The following is a 19,758-nucleotide window of genomic DNA, read 5'->3' as shown; positions in this document are numbered from 1 at the left end:
TGGCAAGATGATCTTCCCAGAGCCATTTACAGCTGCTTTTGCCTCTGTTCTAGATAGCTACAAAAAGCAAAGCTGGGTTTACAGGTGTTGTAAGGCAGCATTGCTGTTTGTTGGGCTCTGCTGTTCTGCAGTCTCCACTCCCGGGACACTGCTCGTGCCATCCCAAGTGGGGCTGTTTGCAGAGGCTCCACGGGCTGGGAGCATCACAGAGCTGCTGCACAGCCCTGCCCTGCACACCCAGTGTGCCCCACCAACCCCCAGTGCCATGCCCAGCACCCAGGGGACACAGGGGACCTACGTGTGTGATGGACCCTCGGTAGGTGATGGGCGACTCCGGAGGGGGTCGGGACGTGGGTGTTCCTTTGGTGATGCTTCCTCCCGAGGCAGAGCTGAGGGAAGTACCTGCAGGACACAAAACCTTGTCAGCTGGGGGCTGGATTTGCTGTTCAGCACAAAACCTGTGGGGCTGAGGCTAAGTGCAGGATGTGACCCAGTCTCTGTGGTACTGGGGGGACACCCTCCTAGAGCTGCCAGTGTTCAATCCCAAGCCTTGCAGAACCCTCTGCACCAAGTCCCTTGAGAAACCCATCCCTGTGAGTGTGGGGTGGAGAGGAGGTAAAATACAAAGTATTTTGAGGCTATCAGCTCCCTGCTGTCTTTGTGGAAGTGCCAGGCAGATTTATGAGCCTGGGAGAAAGCACAGGCTGGCTCAGCTTCTCCTGATGTGATCAGAGCAGACCTGTGGTGAGATGCAGCTCAGGGTGCCTGGAGTTCATTCACACAGATCTGTCCTGGGTTGGAGCCAGCCCACTGCACTCAGCCTCCCAGCTTGTCTCACTGGGGGGCTCACAAACCAGAAACCTTTGCATTTATTTTCTTCTGCCTGGTTAGCAGGGAAAGAAACCCCTGAGGGCTGTATTTAACCAAAATGGGGTCCCTGTCCAGCTGCAGCATCAACAATGAAGAGCATGAAAATACCAATTAATGTGATTTAAACAGGTCTTGCTTTGTCTTAAGCAAGAGATTTTCAGGTGCCCCTTGAACACAAAACCTCCACCAGAATCAACCCTTGAGGCCCTGATTTGGGGAGGCAGGAAAGGAGACAAAAAGACCCCTTTGGCCAAACCTGAGATCACTGGGCAGCTGCAGCCAGCGTGGCACTCCCCAGGCTGGCAGGGCCAGCACCCTCCCCCCCACAGCTGGGTCCTCACCCCGCAGGATGGAGCCCTCCTGGGATGGCTGCAGAACCAGACTTTCGGGCTGGCTGGCCTGGCTTCTAGGAGAAAGTTGTTCCTGCTTTACTCCAGGAAAAGGCACTGGAAAACATTAACCATGTATCAGCACAGGTGCAGGACATGGGGCACAGCTGCTGGAGGCAGCACCTTCTTGGCACTTTTGCCATTCCCAACTCTTTGGGATGGGCTTCCCCAAGGAAGATCTTTTGCCCTGGCACTGCCCACACCAGGAGCAGAGTTAACATTGAAAATCCTGTGCTGGTTTATAACAGGATCCACACACAGTGGGAAACAGAGCTCATATCTCTCCTCCCAGGCTTGATCCCTCACCCATTCCCTCCTGCTGTTAAGAAAAGCTTCCAAATCTGCAGACTAAACACTTTCTTTGTTCACTTCAGGCTATTTACTCTTTATCCTACCAGCCTGGGGAGCAACAATATATTTCCTTCCTTCGATCACAGTATTACCTGAAGGGTATTTATAGGCTGGGAAGCGTCCCTGACTGAGTTGTGCTTCCCTATACTGAACAAATTTAGCTCCCTGTGTCTCTGCTCCTCTGATGGACTAATCCTTTCATCCTCTTAGCAGCTCTCTCTGTGCTCCCTTGCTGTGCCCTGTGCTCCTCCTTTCCCCTATGCTTCTGGCAAGCTCAGAGCCTGTGAGAAACAACTGATCTCCCAGTTCCTCACCCAGTTTCTTGGGATCCATGGTTAGTGGCAGGCCCATGGTGATGGAGCCGACGGGGACCTTGGCGTGCTCGGGGCTGTAGGGTGTGTGGAGCTGGATGGGCATTCCCTGTGGGGCAAGAGGAGAGGTCAGGAGCAACTGATGGTCCCTGTGAGGCACCTCCAGCACTCACACCATCACTGGCCTACCTGGGAAATGGATCCCACGGATCTCTCCAGCACGGAGGGGTGCTTGGTGGAGGAGATGAGGGGAGGAGGGTTGGAGATGCTGGCTAATCTCTGCAGCCCTGAGCGAGAGCTCTCATGCAGGTTGAGAGGGATGGGGTGTCCTGTGAGGAGAACACAAATGTCAGTGAAACTGAGGGAAGGCAGAGAGGCTGCAGCCAGCAAAGGGGCACGGGAGGGAGCAGGGCTGGATGCAGTGACCTGGCTGGCTGTGAGCCTGCACCAGGCTCCAAGTCACACAGGCATTTTGGAAAGGACTGGAATAGTTTAAATTACTGCCTTGTCCCCTGTGCAGCCAGAGGATGAGCTGTGCCTGGCCTGTCTGCCCTCCAGCCAGAGAGGACAGTGCAGTGAGGAATAAAACCTGCCTGACTTTGCACCCACACTGCTCTGTGACAAACCACACCCTACACCTGCTCCAGCCAGAGCTGGGACACACTCCTGACCACCCTGGGACCTTTAAAAACCCCAACCTGTGATACTGGCTGTAAGCACAGCCTTGTGTCAGTCCCAGCTCAGGCAGGGGGGGCACACACCATGCAGCCAGTGGGTTGTACTTGCCTGGTGGGTTATACTGGAACAAGTGGGGCTCTGCCTGGGGAGAAGTTTTGATCACATCCCGGGGATAGGAGAGAACAGGGGGCCAGCAGGAGGCAGCCATCGACTCAGCACTCAGCTTCTGAGCCTCTGCAATGGCTGAGAAATGCACGGACTTCTCTGCAAAAGACACAGAAAGAAACTGCATGGTCAGAGGCCACTCTGTGAGGCACAGGCTGGGGCAGGAAAGCTTCCCAAAATTACCAGGTTCAGGGCATCCTGGGTGCCTTGCTGGGTTCATCCTGGCTATAAAAAGGCTGATGGGAGGCCAACAAGAGCTTAAGGATGGAGGAGCTGTGCTGGGGACACCTGAACCCTGCCATGTGCTGAAAGATGCTGAGGAAAAGAGAGGCTTCATTTGCACCAGGTCTATGCCAAGTGCATCCTCACGCTTGGCTGAGCAGACGGATGAGACAGCCTTTTCTGGATGGATTAGAGGCAGGTTTGGTAGGATTTGCTTCTAATCAATAAACACTTCATTTTGCACTGCCCTTCCTCCCCAGATCCACCTGTGTAACGTTTGCATTGACCAGAAATTAGAAACTGGGCAGTAAACAATAGCAGTCACAAATGAACCCAGCCTTTAACCATCAATTTTTGATAAAAATAGATGCTGAATCCTGCTAAGCCTAATAATAGGGCAAGTAGATTATCAGAGGCCCAATTTAATGAGGCTTTACTACATTATCGTTATTAATGCTCAGGGTACTCAGAAGCTGGGAGATTATTCTTGTCTGCTTCAGTGAGAGAAGAAATCCATTCTGGGCACACAGAGGTGTGCAGGCACTCACACCTCTGCAGCCTGGTGGGACCAGACCTTGGCTGTGGCCTTTTCTGTCCCCATGTAGGATCCCAGAGAGGATCCCTTCAGACTGCCAACAGAGGGGAATCCAGGCACATCCTCCTCACTGATGGAGAGCCTCTGGCACATCCAACACTCCCGGATCTTCTCCCCTTCAGCTCGGCCCCAGCTCTGCCTGCGTGGGGGCAAACAGCGCTGGGATCTCCCAGCTGAAGATGCTCCCTGACGCCAAGGCACTGTCAGCCAAGGCTGTGTGCACCCTGGATGGCTCTTGGAGAGCCTCATCCTCCTCCCCTCCCCGTGGGAGCCGTCCCCTCCCCTGCAAGCCTCTCCAGCCTGTGAAATGCGGCCAGTTCCTAATTGCCCCCGCATTAGAGGGTGGCTATAACTCAGCCAGCTTTTGATAAAATAGCACTTACATGGGGAAGAGAGAGTTCCTATTACCGTTTATCAAGTCCCTGGAATGGGAGCGAAGGAGTCAGAGTTTATATGATCCGTCATCCAAATTAATGCTCTTGGCTCCCCGTGGCCTCCAAAGGCCAAATGAAACACAACTAAATCAACCCAGAACACGCTGCTGGCGCTGCCAGCACCGAGCGGTGACCGAGGATTCGCCCGACGGCACTTGGCACCCGGAGAGGACCCGCCTGCCTGCCGGGGAGATGCAGCCTGCTCTGCCCAGCCCCGAGTGCAGCTCCCCCTGGAAGGCAGGGCAGTCTCAGGAAGGCAGGGCTGGCTGGCTGGCCGCCCTCCAGGGCGGGAGAGCCGCAGCCAGCGGCGGCCAGGCAGCCGCGCCTCGGCCAGGATGTGTGCAGGACTCGGCTTTGAAGCGGAGCCAGCGCGGCTCGAGGAGGGATGTGCATCTCCGGAGGGCTGCAGGAGTTCAGGCTCTCTTATCGAGCCAGGGAGGAACAGGAGTACCTGCTCTGGTGGAGCCAGCCTTTCCTGGGAGGTGGCACAGGGCTGCTCTCCAGAGGGCTCTGCAGGCTGGGCTGGACTCCTTTAGCTCCAAGCCATGTGGCAGCACAGTGTCTGCAGGCTGGATGCTTGCCACTTCACCAGGATGCCTCGGAGAGCAGGGGAGGGAAGGGATGCACACAGATTTGCCAGGACTATCTGGCTATCTCCCTTCTAACCCCTGACCCACAGCCAGGATGTGTTCCAAGAGGCAGAGACAGAACTGAGACAGTGCCTGAGTCCATACTTGAACTGAAACCAGGGCTTTGGGGGAGTTCATTTCTCCCCTCGAGGTGACTCATCACAAACCTGCTGCTTTTCAAAAGGGAGATGCATTCCCATCATGAACAGGGGAGACCAGCCTATGTCTCCCTGGGGTCCACATGCATTCCAGACCCACTGTGGCACCCAGTACAGATGCATAGCCACACAGGGCTTGGAGAGCACACAGCTGGAGCCCAAGACCTGCTGAGATGTTTGCAGGGATATAGGGAGGCATAATTACTTTCATTAACATGAAAGATTCAGAGCTGCACAGAGGAGAGAATAAAGTGCTTCATATCATTAGAGCTTTGTGGAGAACAAAGCAACAAAAGATCCACCTGGATAACAGATCCTTGGATTTGAAAATGGTGCCAGCAGGCTGTGGAGTGGAGTGGGTGACTTCAACCCTTAAACCCTGCCTTGTACCTCATATCCACTGATCAGCCTCACCTCCTCATCCTCCTGTGGCCAGGAGGAAGCTGGAGCTGCAGCACTGGGACATGGGTGACGCAGAGCTCTGGGCTGGAGTGCTGGCTGTGGCACCCAGCTCACGAGGAAGCTGAGCAGTGCAGCATCAGATCTGCACAGGATTAGGCACAGGAGATCAAACCTGATTACCTGCCACTGGGGGGGAAGAGCTGGAGGGGAACTGTTCCACCTGGGCAGCAAACAGGAGCACAGCAGGCTAAGATCTACTGCAAGTGGGACTTCACAAGTGGCAACACCACAGCTTAGGGGAAACTCCCTTTCTTGCAAAGTGAGCAGTCACCTTCCTTGCTTATATGCAAAACATGCTGAAGGTGTGATGCACACATGGCGTTATTTATTGTTTGAAAAAACTGCGGCCAAGTGCCAGCAACCAATTCTTCTTGCAAGCACATCCTTCTGTCCAAGAGGGACATGACAGCTTGAGGAAAAACTGCCTGGCCTGGACACTGCAGAGCAGGCTGCTGCAATCCTGGCTGCCCCAGGCTGAACTTGTGCAGTGATTTTCCAGCAAAAATCACAGCCCAAGTCCAGTGCAGTCTTGTCCACCCTCCTCTTCCATGCACAAGCAGGTGATTTTTGCAGCTGCACCCATTCCTGTTCAGGACCCAGCACAGGTGGACATTGTACCCATTCCTGGCTCCTGACTGTGCCATTGGTGACAGCCTCTCACCTTCCTTAACAACTGAGCAACGGGCTGGCAAGGGGGGCAGGGACACAGACTCCAAACTGGAACAGAATCTAACACTCAGATTAAAAACACATTTAGAGGATGGTCTCATCAGGACTTCCCGTCTCTCCTTAACCTTGATCCCCAGGTGATCAAGCTAATAATGTTTCAGATGCTTTACGGTGGGAACCTCTGAATTGCTCATTAGGCAGCCAAACCACATCAGAGCTATTCCGGGGAGAAAGCACTGGGAATCTTTACAGGAACCTTTGGACTCCGAGTCACAGTATTAGCATTGATTTTAAATGAAATAATGGTCCCCGCTGTGCATTAAAAGCATTCTTTATAGAAAGCCAGCAAGGTAGAAAAGAGCCATTGTACCCAGAGCCTTGGCATGCCTCCAGGCCCCTCTGCTCTCTGGTGAATGGCAGATGCTAATAAAGGCAATCTTCACCTCCTCAGTGCTCCACACTGCCCAGCGTTTGCTGTGGGCTCAATGAGACATCATGTACTGTCTAATGAACATGGGAAATTAGCCATGCCTCTCTCGTCCTGCCTCAAGATGCTATTAAAGAGCTTTCAGGGGTCGAAACAAGCTTTCACCTAAGAGGGGGAAGCTGCTGGCTGCGTCCAGCTGCGCAAGGATAAACACACACACAGCCCTACCTTCCTTGTCACCAACAGCGGGGCTCCGGCTCTTCCCCCTGGGGCTGCTGCTGGGCTGCTGCTGCTCCTTCTCAGCCTGCTGCTGCTGGGGCTGGGAGAGCTTGCTGGGGGGCACGTCCTCGCGGGCAGACTCGTGGGCTTTTGTGATCTGCTGCTGGTAGAGAGCCAAGGCGTGGGGAGGCACCTGAGGCTTCGCACTTCCACTCTGCAGAACCCCCTCCGAGAAACCTTCCGAAATCTGCAAAGCAGTCAGAGTTGTGGCACTCTTCATGGGCTGTTGACACTCATAACAATTCTCACAACATCAGGAGTTGTGAGAAGCCCCTGCCCCACACTATCTTAGCAGAGACCAAACAGGGCTTCAAAGCTCACTAGCCACAGGAGATTAAAAAAGCCCAAGACAAGAGTATCAGCTCTGTGCTGGTGATACAACAGGAAAGAGTCAGACTTGTGCAAAACCTCTAATCTATAGTTACACGCTTGTAGCTTTTGCCAGAATTTACATTACAGCAGCCACATCTTAAGCTGTAATATGGGAAACTGGAAAAGCATCAGGAATGGGTCCTCCCTGGGCATGCAAACCCCAAAGCAGGGATTTCCTCCCTGCCCACCCAGTGTGACCCTGGAGATACCAGGATGCTTCTTCTCACAGCCCAAGCCACTGTGTCAGTACTTTCAGTACATGGCTACTGGGCAGTCAAAAAGGGAGACCAAGCAAAGCTCCTGGGTGAGGAAGGTGACATCTTTCAAGCACGAGATGAAGTGCAGGGCTGGGAAGGTGCACTCTTTCTTTTTAAAGCAATGGGAGGCAGCAGTCATGTGGCAATGAGAAGCTTTTTCTGTCCAGACCTCCCACGATTTTCTGATAAAAGAGCTCAAGAGACATCCAAATGCTGCTGGCAGAGTTGCTCCAGCAGCTGGGAACACGCTCTGCACAGGGAGCACCTTGCCTGGCCAGGGCTCACATCAGCCAGGCACAGCTCTCTGCAGACCAGAGGCCATCCCCAGGGACGAGCACATCCTTGAACCCTGGCACACAGCACGGAGCCCAGAGGGAGGGCATGCACGAGGCACAGGCTGTGCTCCCAGCCCTCTCCAGCAGGGCACTCACAATGGGAGGGATGGCAGCAGCTCTCTGCTTCAGCTGTTTCAGGTCCAGCGGCTTCTGCGGCGAGGAGTTGAGCCTGGTGTCGCTGGAGGAGCTGAGCAGGCTGGGCCGGGGGGACAGCAACCTGGAACCAAAACACAACATCAGCCATGGACAGGCTTAATGGCCCGTGGCTCCCCCACACCCTGCACCCCTGTTTTGGGCTGCCAAACCCACAGGACATCCTCTCATCAGAGAGGAGCGTGCTGGACCGCTGCTCGGAATCTGGGCTCAAAGACAATCCCCATGGGACTGCATGTTCAAACAACACCCTTATGTCTGCCTCAAGAGGCTCTTGAGCCCACTTTCCCTCATCTCCACGCTATTTCTAGCAAATTTGCTGCTGTCCAGAATAAACCTGAGGGAAAATGGACTCCAGAGCTGGGTGCTATGGAGTGAGGGGACCAGCTCATATTTCATTTGGACATCATGCTACCCTCCAGAGCTCACATGCAGGGTTTACCCAGAGCTGGAGATCAGCCTCATGCTCTTCTTCAAGGACTGTCTTTTATCAAGGTGCTCAAGCCAGGCCAAGGCACCCTGTGCAGGCAACTCAGCCCTTGGGTCACTTGAAAGATGAGAGGCTGGATCTGGATGGGATTTGGTACTCAGCAGCCCAGCAGCTGTGCAGCCCTGCACCCTCACCACTTGCTCTTCCCCCTGGCTGTTTGAGCTGCCTGGCAGACACTCAGCCAGCTGTGCAGAGCCCTGTGTAAACATGGGGGGCATCCCCATGGTGCCACCAAAATGGGGTGGGATGGAGGATGCAAAGCCCATGGGTCAAACCCTCATCGTGTCCAGCTCTGAGCTTATGCTGAGACCTCAGGGATCACATCTGCCCAGGCCATCTCTGCTTTCCCTCCCTCCTGACTCCAATATTTTGAAGCCAGTTCATAGTTTTCAAGCTTTACAGCTTGATTTGTTTATTTTAGCTGTTATTTCAGTGTTCTCTTCAGCCTATAAATTTCAAGGTCATTCCATGCTCACCCTTGGATGAATAAACAAGTGTGGCGGGGCCATGTGTGGGGAACAAACTCATCATGGTGCTGGGACTGCCCCAGCCCCAGCTCTGCACAGTGTGTGCCATCAGAGGGGAAGGGAACCCCCTCCATACTGGGACCAGGGTTAGGCACCCAGGGGAACCAACCAAGGGATAGCAAATTTGAACTCTTCCCTAAATAATCCCACTGATGTCTGCCTGCAGAGCCACATGGGTGTTGTGAAACCACACTCCAGGAGGGGTGCAATGCCCCAAAACCTGCAGAGGCACAAGGCTGGGGACAAGGACACCCAGCACTTGTTCCTGAGACCTTCATGCCAGGCTGAGCTGTGGAACTGCCACCCCAGCAGCTGCTTTGTGCACTCGTTGGTGCTTGAAGAGGTACATTAAGCACCCTTGAAGTCCCTTTAAGCACCCTCAAGATCTTCAGGTTTCCTGAAGCCCTCAAGGATCCTGACGCTTCGGAAGCCAAAGTCAGTATTAAATTCATCAATATGCAAATTGCCTAATTTATTACGTCCCTCCCAGCAGATCTTGCGCCAGACAATGGGATGTTTGTTGGATGCTTTGCTCTGGAAATCACCATGTGAACAATTCCTGGCATCTCTTATCCACCTGCTGCCAACGCAGCGCCTCCCAAACCCAAGGACCAGTGCCTCAAGATAGCTGATGGCATTGGGAAGGATGGGAAGAAGTGGAAATGTCCCCTCCCAGGCACAAAGCTTGGGGGATGACCATGACACTGCATTTCCCACACTCTTACTGCCCTGGAGACGGACGGGGACTAATTTAACAGGTGATCCATGACCCAGCCAAACGTGACTCCACAGTAGCTGTGCAAAGGCAGTGGCTACCAGATCTCCACAATGGGCTCCCCCAAGGCAGAGACACGGCTCCAGCATGGCACTGGCAGAGTCCCTGCACCCACAGCTGAGCCAGCAATGGGGATGCTGGGTGCAGGTGTCTCCTCACCCTGCTGCAGGTCTGCAGGAGCTGTGTGTGGCCTCCCTCACACGTCCCCATCTGGCGTGACCTCCTGCTGAACCACATCTTGGCCGTGCTGGCAGCAGCCCTCCTGCAGCCCTCGCTGCATGGAACCACAGACGAGCAGCTGCCTCCTTCAGCTCGGGTGAGTTCAGCCTGCGCCTCCTCAACCCTGGACATGTCTTCACCAGCGTGAACTGCAGCAGGGCCAAAAAAAGGCTGCCCCTCCCGTGAACCCTTTCCTCTCTCACCGCGGGGACACCCCAGCCACCCTCTGTCCCCTTCTGGGAGATGCTGGGGACAGCTTGCTGCTTTCACAAGGCAGGGAAGAGCACCCACGCCGCGCCGGGGCCGGGTGGGCGGGCGAGCAGCGGGTGACGCGGTGACGGGCGGCTCACGCGGCCGCTGCGCCCGTCACGCTGCGGCACCGCGCCCTGGCAGCCCGGGCACACGGGGCAGCACAGCCACGCCTGGCAGGGCACCCAGCCCTGGCAGCCCGGGCACACGGGGCAGCACAGCCACGCCTGGCAGGGCACCCAGCCCTGGCAGCCCGGGCACAAGGGCAGCACAGCCACGCCTGGCAGGGCACCCAGCCCTGGTACCGGGCACACGGGGCAGCACAGCCACGCCTGGCAGGGCACCCAGCCCTGGCAGCCCGGGCACACGGGGCAGCACAGCCACGCCTGGCAGGGCACCCAGCCCTGGCAGCCCGGGCACAAGGGCAGCACAGCCACGCCTGGCAGGGCACCCAGCCCTGGTACCGGGCACACGGGGCAGCACAGCCACGCCTGGCAGGGCACCCAGCCCTGGCAGCCCGGGCACACGGGGCAGCACAGCCACGCCTGGCAGGGCACCCAGCCCTGGCAGCCCGGGCACACGGGGCAGCACAGCCACGCCTGGCAGGGCACCCAGCCCTGGCAGCCCGGGCACAAGGGCAGCACAGCCACGCCTGGCAGGGCACCCAGCCCTGGCAGCCCGGGCACACGGGGCAGCACAGCCACGCCTGGCAGGGCACCCAGCCCTGGCAGCCCGGGCACACGGGGCAGCACAGCCACGCCTGGCAGGGCACCCAGCCCTGGCAGCCCGGGCACAAGGGCAGCACAGCCACGCCTGGCAGGGCACCCAGCCCTGGTACCGGGCACACGGGGCAGCACAGCCACGCCTGGCAGGGCACCCAGCCCTGGCAGCCCGGGCACACGGGGCAGCACAGCCACGCCTGGCAGGGCACCCAGCCCTGGCAGCCCGGGCACACGGGGCAGCACAGCCACGCCTGGCAGGGCACCCAGCCCTGGCAGCCCGGGCACAAGGGCAGCACAGCCACGCCTGGCAGGGCACCCAGCCCTGGTACCGGGCACACGGGGCAGCACAGCCACGCCTGGCAGGGCACCCAGCCCTGGCAGCCCGGGCACACGGGGCAGCACAGCCACGCCTGGCAGGGCACCCAGCCCCGGCGCGCGCCTGGTGGGAACGGTGCATCAGGAAAACCTTATAAATATGATTGCCTAGCAAAAGATTTTACCGTAAGTGAGATTGCGATGAAAGCCATCTCTGAGATACCAGACCTTAGCTACTAAAGAACTAGAAGACAATAGGATGGCTGGCCAAAAGTAATCCCCTCTTGATCAACAATGGTCCAAAGGTCAGAGAAGACCCTGCTAGCTTGGCAGAAGGGGTCCAAAGAGTAGTTTTTAGGGTTTAAAGTATAACACATTGTGGTAATGTAATGATTCTTATAGGTGTATGTAAATGCCATAGGATTTGTATCTTGTATTAGATTGGTTAGTGGAAATTAGGATATTCAACATAGAAGATTTATTGTATTGTAAACGGGAAAATGTCTCTCTTACTTCGCTCTCTTACAACTCTCTTATCTCTTAGAACTCTTACTACCCCCCTCTCTCTTTCTGCCCTGCTCTGAGCTGCTGCAGGGCCCTTTTTACCCACAACCAATGCAATAAACCACAAGTTTCAAGACCTTATAGAGATCTCTCTGTCTGTCACGACCATCCTGACCACCATCCCATCATACAGTCTCCTACAGGTGCCAGAAGCTCTGAGCCAGCTAAGGATCAGCCCTGTGGGTGCTTCCTGGCCAGCCTTGCCCTGCCCTGGCAGCAGGCTCTGCTCTCTGTGCCGTGCCACCAGCCGGATCACAGGAGCGGCCCGGCAGCTGCGGGGTGCCTGTTTAATGTTTCATATTTCTGGAAGCTGGGAACTGTTTGACAGGAGAGATAGGCGCTGACTCAGCGAGGAGCCTGATGGAAAAGTCGTTCCCAAGACGACTCCTTGCTCCTGTGCTGCTGAGAAGTTGGTACAAGGCACTGCTGCCCTGCTTTCCGTTGGGTTAATGTTAAACTGGAGGACAGCCCTGCTGGCCTCACTCTCCCTTACTGGGAGATTTTCTCCTGTCTGGGAAGCAGGGGAGGGTGGGAGGGGTGGTGCTGGACTTTGGCCATTGCTGGAGAGGAGCACTGCAGCCAAGAGGCCTCAGCCTTGCCACGGGGCCAGGGCCAGCAGCACCCACACCACCCCTGGCACTGCCAGCTGTTCCAGCTGCTCAGCAGCAAGGGGCTGCACCTCAGAGGATGCTCCTGCACCAGCAGCGCTCATCCACTGCCTCCTGCGTCAATCACAGGGGAAGCACAAAGGCCATTTGGAGCCCTGGGATACACAACAGCTCCCTCTGACTTCATCCCATCACTTTACTTTTTCAATAACTCCATCCACTGCACACAGCCTGCCCAGCCTGGCAGCACCCATCTTGCTGCCAAACTGCTCCCTCTGAGCCCGTAGATGGCTTGCACAACACTGGATGCAGGATGCTGGATGCCAGCCCTCAGTCCCTGCCCAGCTCTGGGTCAAGGAGGGACTGCTGCCCCAACATACAATGGCAGGGTGTACACAGGAGTCCTACCTGGCCCAGGAGCCATCACAAAATTCAGTGCTACAAAGATGTGTGTATTCACACGTATTATTCAAAAAATGGAAAACCCTCTCTCCATCTGTGAGGCTCTTGGGTGGGGAGGGTCCTGTGGGAAAAGCTGGGAGGGGAGCAGGATGTTCCTCCAAGGAGGAGGGCAGTGTTTCTCCTCCCTGTCCCAAGAGCCATCCATGAAGGTCTGAGGCACTCCTGGCTGCCAGGCCGAGGGGTGGGTGGAGGGCTGGGGGCTGCAGTGCCTCAGGTGAAGACCCACTGGCATGGCCCCAGGAAAGCTCACACAGACCACATTCTTTATGGCCAGGATGGATAATGCCAACTCAGACAGAAACCAACCGCCAACTCCTGCCAATGCCAACCATTCCCAGCCCCGGATGCTGGCAAAGCAGCACAACTCCACTGTCCTGAGAGCACATCCCGCTCCGTTGCATCACCCAGACTGGCAGCTGCCACCAGCAGATGCAGCGGCTCTGCACCCAACATCTGCCCACGGCCGTGTCCCAGAAGCACCCCACGCTGCTTGTTGTGTCACAGCCCCTTTGGAAGCAACAGCCAAAGGGCTGGGGGCACACGGGGACACAGCTGGCAAGTCCCTTTGCCTGGGGGAGCGCCCGAGCAGCGCCATTCCCAAGGAGGAGCTCACACAGGCGCCCGTGGGCGCTGTGACACACAGTGAAAAGCTCACCTGGCCCCTGGGCCATGCCCTTGTCCCCCAGTGCCCCTGCTCCTACCTGCTCTTGTCCACAGCATCCTGCTCGTCCATCTCGTCGGCGCTGCAGGTCGCGCTGGAGTCGCTGTCGGGGTTCACCCCGCCGCCCTTGCCGCCCTTGTGGCTCTCCTTCTTCTCGGCCTTGGCCGGCCCCTCCGGCCCCGCGCTGCCGGCGCCGCTTTCCACCTTCTTGTCATTCCCCTTGTCCTTCTCCTGGCTCTCTTCGCTCTCCTCCTTCTTCACCTCACTCTTGCAGGGCTCCTCGCTCGCCTTCTCCTCCGGCTCCTCCGTTTTCACCACGTCCACCACCAGCTCCTCCGGCTTCTCCTCGGCGCTGGGTGCCTCTGGAGCTGTGTCTGGCTGGGGGCTGGCAGCAGGAGCGGGGTTGGCTGGGGGAGCAGGGGGAGCCTCGGGGGGTGCTGGAGCCTCTTCCCACTTGACTGCCGGCTCTGTGCCGGCGTCACCTCCCGGCCCGGGTGGTGCCTTGGCCCCGTTTTCGCCTCCTTCTTTGGCTTCGGGCCTTGGCGAGGGAATGCTCTCGGTGTCGGAGCTGTTATTTACTGCAGCTGAGAAAAGGGAAGAAATAAAAATAAGGATCAGCCTGAGATTCTTGCTTCCCATATCGCTGCCTCCACCCCCTCCCTTGGGAAGAGAACGCCCTCGTTCCTCTGAGGGGGAGATGATCCCGGGGCTGGGAGAGCTGTGCTGGGATCCCCGGATCCAGAGCCTGCTAAGCAAGGGGATGTTCTGGGGGCCTCTCTGCTCGCCCAGCACGACTGTTAACCCCCACCCAAACACAGAATCACACGCCCAAAACCCTGGAGACTGAGTGACTGGGAAGCTGGATTTTAAGGGAAAACCCTGGCTGTGGCTGGTCTGGAAGGACAGGATCTGCTCCCTTCTTGCCCTCTCACCTATGGACTTGATCAGCTGCCCCAGATCAGGCACCTCACTGGCACCCTGCTCACTGACTTACGTCACCTGTGTCCCTGGCTCTGCCACCCCTGGAGCAGCTGGGATCATCCCAAAACACTACACGTGTTTGTTGTTATTTAAGCCACTGGTGGCAGAAGAAAAGAGGTCAGGGCCAGTGAAGGGAAAGCGCTGGCAGTGCTGCAGGACAGGTTAATTATTACACGGGAAGGATCACTCCCAGATCTGCCACCGGCGGCTTGATGTGAGCTGGAAGCACAAGCATCCATGTACTGCTCAGAGTCAGGTGCTGCCAAGAGATTGTTTCTACAGCTGGGGAGAGGAGCACTCCCTCCAAACCTCTGCTGGACAAACATGGCCTGGGCCAGGAACACCAGGAGATTTCCACAGTCCTGTCCCAGCGTGTCCCCACCGGGCAGGGCTCTCACGCTCACGCCCCAAAGGCTTCCTCACATGCATCCCTTGACTTGCCTCTCTCCACAGCAGCTCAGCCAGCTTTCAAACACTGGTGAGAGTGCCACAGAGGGACTGTGTCCTTAGAGCTGTACATTAGAGCACATCCATCTGTCCTCAGAGTGAAACCACACTCATCAGGAATCTCAGTCTTCTCCAATCTTACTTGCAAACAAGAAATGAGGTGTCCCATCACTCAGCCAGGACAAAGTTCACAGTGTGTTTGGCAAAACTCTTCTCAACTGCCACCTGATGCTACTCTGAATGCCATGCTGAGACATCAACAGTGTCTCATCACAAGCTCAGCCAAGCTCAAGACTTCCTTGCATTCTCTCCAGATGCTGAATCCATACCGAGTCTTTCCCCCGTCCCTGGATTGGCCACATGGCCCCTGCAACTGCAAGGTATTGTCTGAGCATCCCCTGGAGCCAGTGCCCATCTCCTGCATAACATCACCCCGGCACTTCCATGTCCATCACATTTCATCCCTGTACTCATGCTTCTCCACAACTCTGCAGGGCACCCCAGCAGCAGAACAAGAGCCAATGCCTGGAGAGTAAGGCTCAGAGGCATGTCAAGAGATCCATCTCTAATCTCAAAATCATGTTGTTTCCTCTCAGGCACTCTTACAAAGAGCAGTAACTGCCTCTCCCTTTGCTCCTGTGAGTCACCTATCACCTCGTGCAAAGATTTACCTGGAATCTGCCTGGTAATGAGTCACTCAAAAGGACAATTCAAAAAGATTTCCCATTTCAAGTCCCATTAGCCTGGGTGCTAAGGCCAGGAACCAGTGTGGTGCCAGAGCGCTGGTTAAGTCATTAAATCACTTTGACAGAAGTCAAATGGGCATTGTTGGAAAATTGTGTGCATTTTCTCTAAACTCCAAACTGCTGTGCTTTCTAAGCAGCAAATAGCTGAAAATTGTCACTTTCAAGTTGCTCCTTTCTTTGGTATGGATGGGAGGGAGAAAAATGCCTTACAAGGGAAAGGAGGAGGAAAAGCCCCACTAAGGTGCATCAGCCTTGCTGGTGGGAGACCACGGCTTCCCCTGCCTTTGCTCCAGTGCTGGGCTCCGGGAACTCCACTGCCCAGGAAAGCAGCAATGCCCTGATGGGATGGGGATGGCACACACAGACCTTGGTGGGTTATCTCTCCTTGAGCCCATGATAAGCTCCATGAGAGCCCACAGTGGTGGCTAAGAGCATGCAGGGACTCTCCTTTGAAGCAAAACACCAAGAAATGTGATTTACATGAGGCCCTGGGAAGCTGTGCGCTCCTGGAAAGAGCAGTGACGGAAATCAGAAACCAAAGGGCTCCCAAAATAGCCATCTGTCCAGACAGACACGGGAGGAGGGCAGTGATCCAGGGCACTCCTTGCAAGTGTGAAATCCAGAGGCATCCAGCATGCCACGAGCGCTGTGAGACACCGTCCCCTCGGTGTGACTCTGGGGTGACAGACCCCTTGTGAGGGCTGACATTTGCACTGTGTGCTGTGACCAGGCAGCAAAGCCAGCAGAGCTGAGCACACTCCCTGCCACAGCCCCCAGCTGCCTCACCTTCTGCCTCCTCTGCCATCTCCTCCTCGTTGCCGCTCGTCCCCGACACCTCCATCTCCTCGTCCTCGGCTGCGGGAGGGAAGGCGGCCTCTTCGTTCTGAACAGCGGCGCCTTTCTTCTTCTTCCTCTTGGCGTTCCTTTCTTTCTCCTGGGGAACAGGAAGAATGGTGAGAGGCAAAGCCTGCGGGGAGTTCTGGGGGAGCAGAGCACTGCTTCTGCCCAAAGGGTCAAGAGGGATGCTCACACTGCCAGGCACGCCCTGCCCTGGGTGAACCCTCTGAGCACCAGGTTGGGAGCACACTGGCCTGTTGAAAGCCTGGCAGTGTGGTGACACCTGGCCAGAAAGTTTTGACTGCTCTGCAATGGCCAGCCTGGCTCCACAGGGAGCTCCAGCCTCAGCCAGCAGTCAGCGTTCAGGGGAAGGATGGCACAGGTACATGGATAAGGGACAAGCATGCAGAGGTCACCAGTGCAGGGCTGGCCAGAGCCTGGGGGTCACATGTGTGCCCATGACACGCGTGTGACGTGCTGCTCCTGCGCACTTCCAGGCTCTGCCTGAGCTACACAAACATGTGTGGCTGCACTTGACGCTTATCTGCAGATAAGGAAGCTGATGCCCCAGATACTGCCCAGCCAACATTTTCATGCACCTGCTTTCATGACCTCTTTGGCAGGTGCTGCCAAAGAACTTTACTCCCATGCCAGCGCAGCTGTCACCGCTGGACAGTGGGCAAGCTCAGTGCAGCATGGCATCCCAGAGGTGACTGCCTGCTGTCCTGGCTTGCCCTGAGACAGCCCCAACCTCCCTGGCTGGAGCACGTGCCACAGCCATGAGGGTGTGGACAGCTGCTCCCTCCTGCAGACCTAAAGGAAAAGTCTCGGCTTTGCTATTGTTTCCTGCTCTTGTTGCTTGAGTAAATATTACCAGTAGGAACAGGCTCATCATCTCCGGCTCTCCCTGCAAACCCCACATGAGTGACGTGTGTAGGACGTTTATTTACATGGATGAAAAGATAAAGCCGTGGTGGAAACGCTAACTTTGCTGCTGGATCCCTGCGCTGGGAAGAGCTGGTCCCCCCTTTCCCCACCCCCAACTTTTCAATCCTTTAGAAAACTTCCAGATAAAACAAACAAATACAACTGCTTTTTTGCTTGGAAACGCTGCTCGCTCAAAATCTATTTTTATCAAACTGGGCAGGAGAGAGGGAAGAGAGGCACTTGAGCTGCGTGCAGGCACGGGGAGGCGGCGGGAGGAAGGCCAGGCTCTGTGGCTCCCCTGCCCCATCCCCATCCCCATCCCCATCCCATCCCCATCCCTGCCCTGCCGCCGGTGTCCCGGGGCTGCCGGCGCTGGCAGCCGCGGCAGCGACTCAGCACCGCACGTTCCGTGTGGAGCAGCAGCTCCCCATCACGCCGAGGCACTGACAAAGCGCCGACGTTACTATGGCAAAGACTTCTCTGCCTCTTACTCACGGGTCCGTGACTCAGCCGCGGGCAGGAGCAGCTCCGAGCTGGGAACGAGCTGGGAACCAGCCTCTGCCTCAGCACCCTACTTGGCCACAGCAGTGAGCAGCCCCAGGGGCACCGGGGGCCCTCTCCCAGCTGCCCCCACTGCTGGCATTTAGGGAAAATGATGTGAAATCTGCAGGCAGCAGATTCTGCATGCAGAGATGTGTTCAAGGCCACCACTTTGCCTCGTATCACGCCTACAGCTCCAGACTCCTTGCGCAGCCTTGCTCCTCTCTACCTTGCACCAGGTATTTCTTGAGGAGCATCCAGGGCTTGGTGGCACTCAAGAGTTCTGGCCCCGAGGATATCCACCGTGCACAGCAAGGACACAGAACCCTGCACGAGGGGTCACTCCACGCCTCCTCCTCCACAATGTCTTTCCTGACAAATCTGGCCTCTCTCTGCACTCACCACCTTGGCAACAGCCCAAACAGCTTCCAAATCCTGCTACCAACATGAAACTATCCTGATGGGAACCTCCCACAGGCTCAGCCTATCCTAGCAGCAAGATCAAGGCAAGTCAGACACACTCACTCCCCAGAAGCAGAGTCCACCAAACTGCACTCCTGAAGCAGTTTTGCTGTGCAAAACCAGCATCATCCAAAAAAGCAAGGAATTAAAGAAATGCTGCTCAGAGGAGGTCCACAGGACTTTGTTTCCAAGCAGGACCAGCCCCAGTGATAACCAGCCCCTCTTTCCTGTACAAGCCAAAACAAGCCCAGCAGTCAGCAGACCAATCACCCCACAGACTGATCCCAGTGAAGACAGTGCCTAATCTCCAGGCACTAACAGAAGGAGCAGCTCTGAGGACACTGTGTACCCCAATGCCCTGCTTTCCTTAAATGCCAGGATTAGCCAGTGCAGTGTGCAGAAGGTCAGGGCTAAGTGACGCTGATGCCGAGCGGCGCAGCGGCGAAGCCAAGCCAAAACACACAGCAGGGCAGATACAGGGGAGCCTCAAGGTGGCCTGACCCTGCCCCAGCAGTGACAGGCTGCCTGTCCCAGGGCGCAGCTGCCTGGTTTGGTGTCTGTTTCCCATCCCACACCAGCCCCACCTCCTCAGAGTCACCTGCACCCCGCTGCATCCTGCTGTCACACCTACCTGGAAGAGGAGGCTGCAATATTAACGAGCCCCATTTGGGAAATGAATGAAATCTGCTAATTAAGTTTACTCTCATTTAGCGTGAGGAGGAAAAGCAGAGCCACTGCATTTCCTTGCACATGATCAGCAATAGCTGGTGGTGCTGAGGTCAGGGAATCATCTGTGGATATTGTGGCAAAACTAAATGATGCCACACTGCTTCACCACGTGCTTCCTCTGCAGAGGTCACAGCTGATACTGGCTATAGGATGAGATTCAGAGGCTCGGCTTGCTTGGGATTATATTTAGGAGTCAGGAAGGAAGGTCTATGGCAATTTCATCTCAGTTGTTCTTTTATTTTATTCAGCTTTCTGGCATCTGCTGTTGCCACAAAACAATAGAGTACAATAAATAACAGCTGAATGTTCATTGTTCTTCTCCACGACCGAATCCCACAGCCTCCAATGCTCGAAAAATAAAATGATGATGCTGATATAAACTGCAAGTGAGAGTGAGCAATTAGACTGGAGAAGTCTAGCGGCTGCCTTGGAGGGACGGATGCAGGGAAAAATGTGGTTCTGCAGAAAAACACTTCCGTGATATAATTTCTGCAACATTAGGGAGCAGAGTAAATTAATACACACCGGCTCCAGTGCCAGCAAAGCTGTATGATCTTATTTCAGATTCTCCCCAGTAATGAACAATGATATCTTTCTAATGTAACTTTTTATATTCAGAGGGCTTGATGCACATTTCACAGAATATTTCATTCCAGTCTTTATATGGGTCTGGGGGTCTTTTATATAGTTTGTTTGCTTTGTTTCTAAAAACAATTTGGTGAAACATGGGAACACAGGAGT

The 19,758-nt window shown here is 55.8% G+C and overlaps 1 protein-coding gene across 18 annotated transcripts in view; it reads right to left on the bottom strand.

Moving 5' to 3' along the window:
- The window catches only part of NCOR2 (nuclear receptor corepressor 2), a 226,524-nt gene that overhangs the window by 25,878 nt on the left and 180,888 nt on the right, over positions 1 to 19,758 (bottom strand). For all 18 annotated transcript variants that reach the window (XM_056504273.1, XM_056504279.1, XM_056504275.1 and 15 more), the window contains 9 exons: positions 16,309 to 16,456; positions 13,389 to 13,932; positions 7,700 to 7,820; positions 6,589 to 6,826; positions 2,708 to 2,863; positions 2,111 to 2,250; positions 1,925 to 2,030; positions 1,212 to 1,316; positions 299 to 402 (listed from right to left, as the gene is read on the bottom strand). In XM_056504273.1, coding sequence (XP_056360248.1) covers positions 299 to 402; positions 1,212 to 1,316; positions 1,925 to 2,030; positions 2,111 to 2,250; positions 2,708 to 2,863; positions 6,589 to 6,826; positions 7,700 to 7,820; positions 13,389 to 13,932; positions 16,309 to 16,456 — 1,662 coding nt within the window. The remainder of the gene's footprint in view (positions 1 to 298; positions 403 to 1,211; positions 1,317 to 1,924; positions 2,031 to 2,110; positions 2,251 to 2,707; positions 2,864 to 6,588; positions 6,827 to 7,699; positions 7,821 to 13,388; positions 13,933 to 16,308; positions 16,457 to 19,758) is intronic.

This window comes from Oenanthe melanoleuca, chromosome 15 (assembly GCF_029582105.1).
Source record: "Oenanthe melanoleuca isolate GR-GAL-2019-014 chromosome 15, OMel1.0, whole genome shotgun sequence".
NCBI lineage: Eukaryota > Metazoa > Chordata > Aves > Passeriformes > Muscicapidae > Oenanthe > Oenanthe melanoleuca.
The sequence above is the reverse complement of the archived record's forward strand: the minus strand, read 5'-3'. Positions and strand labels throughout refer to the sequence as shown.